The sequence below is a fragment of the Salmo salar genome, chromosome ssa02 (genome assembly GCF_905237065.1).
Source record: "Salmo salar chromosome ssa02, Ssal_v3.1, whole genome shotgun sequence".
Classification (NCBI taxonomy): domain Eukaryota; kingdom Metazoa; phylum Chordata; class Actinopteri; order Salmoniformes; family Salmonidae; genus Salmo; species Salmo salar.
The window spans coordinates 20,739,242-20,748,729 of record NC_059443.1 but is presented as its reverse complement, the minus strand read 5'-3'; the positions used below and the strand labels follow the sequence as shown (position 1 = coordinate 20,748,729).

The window sequence follows — 9,488 nt, the reverse complement described above, 5'->3', positions numbered from 1 at the left end:
TAGAATCCAGGTGTGCAAAGTTCTTAGAGACCCAGAAAGACTCACAGCTGTAATCACTGGTAAAGGTGATTCCAACATGTATTGACTCAGGTGTGTGAATACTTACGTAAATTAGATATTTATGTTTTTCATTTTGAATACATTTGCAAACATTTCTCAAAACATGTATTCACTTTTTCATTATGGGGTATTGTGTGTATGAGAAAATACTATTTTTAATAAATGTTTTATTCAGGCTGTAACACAACAAAATGTGAAATAACTCAAGGTGTATGAACACTTTCTGAAAGCACTGTACACACACAGGGAGGTTTAACTGAAATAAGTTAACATGATTAGCATTTATCATAAGCTTCAATTGCATCAGTGGTGCAATCAGCAACAACAAAAAATTGGTCAGAATTCTGTTCTATGCATTTAACAAATTAGTGCACCTTGTTTTGAAGGCATAGGCAGCAGAAATCACAATGTAAAAACCATGTAAAAAGGACAAATTGGAGGCTATTGTTCTCAAATTTGAACACAAAATCGAACGACAATGTCTTTAATTGTAAGAAAGTTAAATAATCTCACTCAATAATAAGTACAGCTCCCACAAGAGAAGAAAAAAATATAGTAATAAAGAACAATTTTACAATAAAACATTGTGATCGCTTTTTACAACATAATTGTTTGTACTTTGGTAGTGCAAATGTATTGTTATAGCAGAATGTCAAAGGGTGACCTTTTTAGAATGTCCATTAACATTTTCCGCCCTATAGTTGTGGAAATGACGAAAATCGAAGGAATACTTGATGGGAAAGGATTTATGCGATCAGTGATCATTTTCGGACCCTGTAAGGGAATGGAAATAAAATACATTCAAGAGAAATTAATAAATAAATATAACCAATGTTCTCATTGGAAAGTACCGTTGAACACAGTGAAGCTACACAACCTTTGCTCTCCTCCTCCTCCTCCTCCTCCTCCTCCTCCTTTCCTTTATTCAAGAGGATCAGCCTCAGGAAATGACCTCAGAATCTGGTTCAGAGTCAGAGTTGTTCAAGTTGGACACAGTGGAACTATACCACTCTTCTGTGCCCTCATCTTCATCCCCTCCTTCTCTTCCTCCTCCCCCTGCTCCTCTCTCGGACAGCATCTCCATAGCTGCCTGGTGGTAAGGGTGTTTGCGTCTGGTGTGTCGACGCAGGGTGTTGCGCTCGGCGAAGCGTGTGTGGCACAGCGGGCACTGGTAGGGCTTCTCTCCTGTGTGTACCCTCTGATGGCGCTGCAGCTCGCCCGCCTCCCTGAAACGCTTGGAGCAGATGGGGCACACAAAGTTCCTCTCGCCCGTGTGAATGTGCTTGTGTCTCTGTTCAGGGTCAAAGGACGAGGGTCACGTTTGTTAGATAACACTATACATTCATGTTCATATATTATGATATGTTTATACCTACTTATTACATAGCAGTCATAACAAGATGAAATCTGACACAAAGGACCTAGTTCCACTTCAAACACAATCAAAACAGGTAACCTGCCTAAATGACTACCAACCCATAGCACTCACGTCTGTAGCTATGAAGTGCTTTGAAAGGCTGGTCATGGCTCACATCAACACCATTATCCCAGAAACCCTAGACCCACTCCAATTTGCATACCACCCTAACAGATCCACAGATGATGCAATCTCTATTGCACTCCACACTGCCCTTTCCCACCTGGACAAAAGGAACACCTATTTGAGAATGCTATTCATTGACTACAGCTCAGCGTTCAACACCATAGTGCCCTCAAAGCTCATCACTAAGCTAAGGACCCTGGGACTAAACACCTCCCTCTGCAACTGGATCGTGGACTTCCTGACGGGCCGTCCCCACTGATCCTCAACACAGGGGCCACTCAGGGGTGCGTGCTCAGTCCCCTCCTGTACTCCCTGTTCACTCATGACTGCACGGCCAGGCACGACTCCAACACCATCATTAAGTTTGCCGATGACACAACAGTGGTAGGCCTGATCACCAACAACGACGAGACAGCCTATAGGAAGGAGGTCAGAGACCTGGCCATGTGGTGCCAGGACAGCAACCTCTCCCTCAACGTGATCAAGTCAAAGGAGATGATTTTGGACTACAGAAAAAGGAGGACTGAGCACGCCCCCATTCTCATCGACGGGCTGTAGTGGAGCAGGTTGAGAGCATCAAGTTCCTTGGCGTCCACATCACCAACGAACTATCATGGTACAAACGCCAAGACAGTTGTGAAGAGGGCACGACAATGCCTATTCCCCCTCAGGAGACTGAAAAGATTTGGCATGGGTCCTCAGATCCTCAAAAGGTTCTACAGCTGCACCATCGAGAGCATCCTGACTTCTTGCATCACTGCCTGGTATGACAACTGCTCGGCCTCCGACCGCAAGGCACTACAGAGTGTAGTGCGTACAGCCCAGTACATCACTGGGGCCAAGCTTCCTGCCATCCAGGACCTCTATACCGGGCAGCATCAGAGGAAGGCCCTAAAAATTGTCAAAGACTCCAGCCACCCTAGTCATAGACTGTTCTCTCTGCTACCACATGGCAAGCGGTACTGGAGCACCAAGTCTAGATCCAAGAGGCTTCTAAACAGCTTCTACCCCCAAGCCATAAGACTCCTGAACATCTAATCAAATGGCTACCCAGACTATTTGCATTGTCGTCCCCCCCCCCCTTTTACACTGCTGCTACTCTCTGTTATTATCTATGCATAGTCACTTTAATTACTCTACCTACATGTACATATTACCCCAATTACCTCTGTACCGGTACCCGGTACCCCCTTATTTTACTGCTGCTCTTTAATTATTTATTACATTTCTTGTTTATTTTTTATTTTTAAAATTTTAACTGCATTGTTGGTTAAGGGCTTGTAAGTAAGCATTTCACTGTAAGGTCTACACCTGTTGTATTCGGTGCATGTGACAAATTCAATTTGATTTGATTTGAAAACAATATGTCATCATGAGCCCACCAAATCACCACACCACAATTCAAACATTTATGAACAACTGAGCTCACCTGCAGATGGCTGGAGCGTTTGAAGGCCTTGCCACACTGCAGGCAGACATGGGGTTTGTTCTGAGAATGGGTGATGGAGTGACGCTCCAGGTCAGACAGGTAGTAGAAGATCCTAGGGCAGAGAGGGCAGTAGAGGACCCTTCGTGGCCCAGAGGAGGGAGAGGAGGCTGGGGACAGGGGGTCCAGAGGGTCCAGGGGGTTCAGGTTCCTGGGTCCGCTGGACGGGAAGATGGGGGCAAGGGGAGGGGAGGGAGGAGCGGTGGCGGAGGAGAAGTAGAGATGGTCGTCCCATGGGAGGGAGGTGTGCTTTGACTCTGGGGCTTTTGATTGGTCGGATGCCTCCAAACTGAAGTCAAAGGACAGAGAAGGGGACTGCGGGTGTGTAAGGGGAGGGGCTTTAGTAGGAGATGAACCATTTGGGACTGACTCCATTTGGGTTTCTTCAGTACATAGTGACTGATGATCGGTGTTGGGGTCACAACAGTTTGGTTCAGTGTGTTTGTGAGGAGGTGAGCTGAGTAGAACTGCTTTAGAACTGCCATCAGCACTGGGCTGCTTGGAGGGAGGGGAGGAGACCACAGAGGGGGAGGTCAGAGGGGCGGGAGGGTTAACAATGGGACTCTCTCTTGATAGGATAGTAGGGGAGTTGTTGGGTGTCGATCTAATAACTGGGTGGGAGGGATTGGCAGGGAGGGATGACCCTGATGTGGCGAACTGACCAGAAGAGAGAGAGAGAGAAAGAGGGGATGAAGAGGAGGCAGTGATTTGGGAGAGCTGACCGGTGGAGGGGTCAATGAGAGCAATGGGGGTGGAGGTAGAGAAAGACTGACCAGAGGTGGTGGAGGAGAGGAGAATGTTCTGGGTGAGGGAGAGGGGGAGAGAGAAGGCCAGGAGGCCTGGGTTGGCATCAGTCTTGGTTAGGGGAATGGAGGAGAGCTGGGGGGGAGGAGGGGAAGAGGAGGATGGGGGTGTTGGAGGAGGGGTTAGTCAGGATCTGGATGGGCTGAGGGGGTTGGAGGTGTACAGCAGAACCAGAGGGTTGGGAAACAGCAGCACTAGCCTCACTAACAGATTTCACACCTGAATCTAGAACCTTAGGGGGTTCCGCATTCTGTGAGAGTTCTGGGTTCTTTGAGTGTTCTGTATTTTTTAGAAGTTCTGACTTCTGTGAGGGTTTCATAGACGTAACAGGAGCGGGACATGTGTTTTCCTTGTGTGTGTGTGGAGTTTTTACTAAACTTTGGCTGAGGAAAGTGACCCCTGCTGTGGTTATATGAGACAACCTGTCATCCTCTCCCTCCAATGAGCTGGACTGCACCTTTGGCTGGCTTGAGGGGGGGTTTGTCTGGCCTGGACGAGTCCATTTGGGGCACTTTGTGCCCCTCAGGGGTGAGTGTGTATGGAATACCCTGGTCATCTATCAGGAGAAGACCTTCACTTTCAGAGTCTATGGAAGAGAGGGAGGTGAAAACGGAGGTAGAGAAGAACAAGGGAGACAAGAGAGGTCCCCCAAAAATGTCAGCTCCATCCATTCTCAATATAGAATCCTCTTCATCATCACAATCATCTTCCTCTACTATGTCCCTATCTCCATCCCCCTCTACCTCATCTACCTCCATAAGCAGTGAGCTCTCATGCCAAAGGCTCCTCTCCTTGATCTCTCTCTTTTTAGGGAAGCTCAGATCCAATACTTCTCCCTCCTCTTCCTCTCTTCTCCCCCTTACTCCTTTCCCTGCCTCCGCTCTCTCTCCTCTGTCCTCTCCTGGTCTCTCTTTTCCCCCATGACATTGACTAGGGGGTAGGAAAAGAGGTATCACTCTCTCATCCTCTCTATCTTTCCTTTCTTTCTCCCCCCTTATCCCTCCATCCCTCACTGCCTTGGCTGTGTCGGAGATGAGAGGCGTTTCAGGGACAATGGGACTACCATTCCTGTCTTGCGTAACATCCTTCTCTCCATCTCTCCTCTCATCCCTCTCTTCTGTCTCCATCCTGTAGAGAGGCTCCTCAGTGTGTTCTATCTCTTCAACACACACATCCTCCATCTGACCCGTGCCAGTCACAGTAGTGGAGGTCAGGGCATTTCAACTGGTCCCAGACCAAACAGCTCTGGCTTCTAACCTACTCCCTTTAGAATCAGAGGGAGGCACGACTTTGGTAGAGCTGAGAGCTGCAGAGTCTGTGATTGGCCTGTTGCACAATCCAGGAACGTCTGATTTGACTCTGATTGGTTGATCGCACACACCAGGAAGTCCAGTCTTGACTGTGATTGGTTGGTTGAGCCCGCAGGGCGCTCTCCCAGCCCCTTCTCCTCGTTTGGCCTAAAATGGTTTTGATTGGACACCTGTACTGGAGTACACCTGTTTAAGGGAGCATTATTGGAGGTTACCTGGTGGGCAGAATAAGATCAAGGAGTCCACTGGCTCCTCATGGATCTCTGGCACAGTCCCCGATCTCTTCAAGGATTGGCCGACACTCCTGTCATCTGAGCCACCATTGGTCAGAACCCCTGTCTTTTGAGAATCCATTTTGGAACATGCCTAAATCTGTAAAATGGGGATTCAATATTTTATCATCTTAACAAGAGATTAATTATTACAATCAAATAATAAGAGGACTTGTCAATCAAATGACTATAGGCTTCATTGATAAGGAAGATGTCCTGAGGTGGCTAGGTGTCGTTATGCGATTTCACAGGATATCAGAGCAACAAAATTAGGAAGTTGATTAAATTAGTATCATGTTGTTAGAATATCTTACTTGTTCTTTCATTGTGCATAATGAAATATGCCTAGACTCAAACTATTCACATAGACTAAATAGGCTATTATGAATTTCTTAAACTCCTATTCTTGTTTTACTACAAAAACAGGGCCTTCAGAAAGTATTCACACCCTTTGACTGGATTGAAAATGGGTTAAATTTAGATATTTTGTCACCGGTCCTACACACAATACACAAGTGGAATTATGTTTTTTGAAAGTTTTACAAATTCATTCAAAATGAAAAGCTGAAATGTCTTGAGTCAATAAGTATTCAATCCCTTTGTTATGGCAAGCCTAAATAAGTCCAGGAGTAAAACATGGCTTAACAGGTCACATAATAAATTGCATGGACTCACTCTCTGTGCAATAATAGTTTTTAACATGAATGATTACCTCATTTGATTTAACATGAATGATTTGATTTGATTTTGATTTGATGATTACCTCATCTCTGTACCCCAATTATCTCTAAGGTCCCTCAGTCGTGCAGTGAATTTCAAACACAGATTCAACCACAAATACCAGGGAAGTTTTCCAATGCCTTGCAAAGAAGGGCATCTATTGGTAAATAGGTTTTAAAAATCCCTTTGAGCATGGTGAAGTTATTAATTACACTTTGGATGGTGTACCAATACACCCGGCCATTACAAAGATACAGGTGTCCTTCCTATCTCAGTTGCCGGAGATTTCACCATGAGGCCAATGGTGACTTTAAAACAGTTACAGGGTTGAATGGCTGTGATAGGAGAAAACTGAGGATGGATCAACAACATTGTAGCTACTCGACAATACTAACCTAATTGACAGAGTGAAAAGAACGAAGCCTGTACAGAATACAAATATTCCAAAACATGAATCCTGTTTGCAACAAGGCACTAAGGTAATACTGCAAAAAATGTGCAATTCACTTTTTGACTTGGATACAAAGTGTTATGTTTGGGGCAAATCCAATACAACACACATTACTGAGTACCACTCTTCATATTTTCAAGCATAGTGGTGGCTGCATCATGTTATGGGTATGCTTGTAATCGTTAAGGACTGCTGAGTTTTTCAGGATAAAAAAGCTACGGAATGGAACTAAGCACAGACAAAATACCAGAGGAAAACCTGGTTCAGTCTGCTTTCCACCAGACACTGGGATATGAATTCACCTTTCAACAGGACAATAACCTAAAACACAAGGCCAAATCTCCACTGGAGTTGCTTACCAAGAAGACAGTGAATGTTCCTGAGTGTCCGAGTTACAGTGTTGACTTAAATATGCTTGAAAATCTATGGCAAGCTCTGAAAATGGTTCTCTAGCAATGATCAACAACCAATTTGATAGAGTATAAAGAATTTTTTAAAGAATAATGGGCAAATGTTGCACAATCCAGGTGTGGAAAGCTCTTAGAGATGTACCCAGAAAGTCTCACAGCTGTAATCGCTGCCAAAGGTGATTTTAACATGTATTGACTCAGGGGGTTGAATACTTTTTAATCAAGATATTTTAGTGTTTTATTTTTCATTAATTTGTTAAAAAATATATTAAAAAACATGTTTGAATTTTTCTTCCACTTTGACATTACAGAGTATTTTGTGTCGATTGTTGGGGAGAAAACTGACAATTAAAACCATTTTAATCGCACTTTGTGTAAAATGTGTAAAAAGTCCATTGGTATGAATACAGGAATACTTTCTGAAGAGACTTTAGGTTAAATCATCCCCATCACCTACATAACATCCCCACCACCACCTTCCACCTCATCATCGTCATCATCACCATTACATTGTCATCATCATCATCATCAATGATCGTCATCATCATCATCAATAACATTATCATCATTCAAACCGGTTCCAATTCCTGCTAATATCTCAATAACTTGAGGCGAGATTTGTTTTAAAGGCTACAGCGTGTTGTCTCATGCTCTACAATCAGTGATTACCTGATATGCTTAATTGCTATGATTGTCAATCTTAAACATGTAACGCAGCATGCGTAAATTACGCACGTTTGCTGTTATTATGGACTTCACTGGTTTTATATAATTTGCTTACCGGGCTCTACACAAAGTCGCCAATATACCACATATCATGAACGCGACAGTCTGCAGTGGAGGGTTCAAGAGAGCATGATGTCAGCGAAATCATACTATCTGGGGGTAAAGCCCATTTTTTCTTTCGATTTCAGAATTTCATTTGTCTGCCATAGTCTAATACAAAATAAGACATTCGTTAAATATTTGGCAACGGTTTTGGGTCGACATCATATTTGTTTTCCTGCATTTGAACCCTTATCCATCCTTGTACTGTATTTATGTTGGAATAAAAAGTGTCGCTGTTTATGGGAGACGCCATTGCGCGCAGTCCGAGGTCCGAATAGCCAAACCCTGTTTTATATCTGTGGATGTACTGCGCATCAATGGCCACGACACTCGAACCTGGGACAATGTTTGCTAACTGCATTTCATGTAATATATTCGGCTCACTTATTTTAAATGACGCCGCGGTATTTGTCTAAATTATGTTGATATTTTTGCCGTAATAACTGCCCTGGCTGTCTATGGACCCACAACCAGCCATTTTACAAGTCGAGGGTTCGAGCCCTGTAGGGAGCAGCCCGACAGCTGGCAGAAAAAGCGATGTAGGAAACTTTACCGGCATATTGTAATTTATTTCACTAACTTAATTGTCTGGACATACACTTGTCAATATAACAGGTGTGGGATGCGTCCGGTATACTGTCCATACATTTAAAACTGGATAAAAAACTACATACTCCACCCATAAGTCACTCGCTGCATAGACACTGGCTTACCCGAGCTGTGGATACTTCCGGAGGACCAAATATGAATGAGAGGCGGACTAGTTAGTAGTCGAGATTCTGCGCGCAGCCTGCTACGCGAGCAGAGAGGTGGGAGCTCATGGCGTCGCAGCATTCGGCTTCGGTTAACGCTATCTGGGATCCTTGGGCCGCCCATACCCAAACTTTACCCCTACCCTAACCATAACCTTAACCCTTAACTTTAATGGGGTAGAGACGTCCCAGGGATTTCGGATAGCAAGGACAATTCTGGGTCTGACTAGACTCAATCCATGTTGAGTAAACAGTGGGCAGCTACTGTATATGTTATGAGATCAGATCAGCATTTAATCCAAGGGCATGTAACCTTAGAAATTGCAAAAGATGGATTGTGTGTGTGTGTGTGTGTGTGTGTGTGTGTGTGTGTGTGTGTGTGTGTGTGTGTGTGTGTGTGTGTGTGTGTGTGTGTGTGTGTGTGTGTGTACACATGCTCGTGTGGGAGCGAGAAAGAGATATACAGTGAGGAAAAAAGTATTTGATCCCCTGCTGATTTTGTACGTTTGCCCACTGACAAAGAAATTATCAGTCTATAATTTTAATGGTAGGTTTATTTGAACAGTGAGAGACAGAATAACAACAAAAAAATCCAGAAAAACGCATGTCAAAAATGTTATAAAATGATTAGCATTTTAATGGGGGAAATAAGTATTTGACCCTTCTCAATCAGAAAGATTTCTGGCTCCCAGGTGTCTTTTATACAGGTAACGAGCTGAGATTAGGAGCACACTCTTAAAGGGAGTGCTCCTAATCTCAGTTTGTTATCTGTATAAAAGACACCTGTCCACAGAAGCAATCAATCAATCAGATTCCAAACTCTCCACCATGGCCAAGACCAAAGAGCTCTCC

The 9,488-nt window shown here is 44.1% G+C and overlaps 1 protein-coding gene across 1 annotated transcript; it reads right to left on the bottom strand.

The window, feature by feature from the left end:
* Nucleotides 1-510: 510 nt before the first annotated feature.
* LOC106605776 (zinc finger protein 581) lies at nt 511-8,706 on the bottom strand. The gene is made up of 4 exons (XM_045699841.1): nt 8,598-8,706; nt 5,419-5,575; nt 3,033-4,479; nt 511-1,351 (listed from the first exon to the last, which is right to left on the bottom strand). The coding sequence occupies exons 3-4, from the start codon at nt 3,462-3,464 to the stop codon at nt 1,001-1,003; spliced, it is 783 nt and encodes a 260-aa protein (XP_045555797.1). The 5' UTR covers nt 3,465-4,479; nt 5,419-5,575; nt 8,598-8,706; the 3' UTR covers nt 511-1,000.
* Nucleotides 8,707-9,488: the final 782 nt, after the last annotated feature.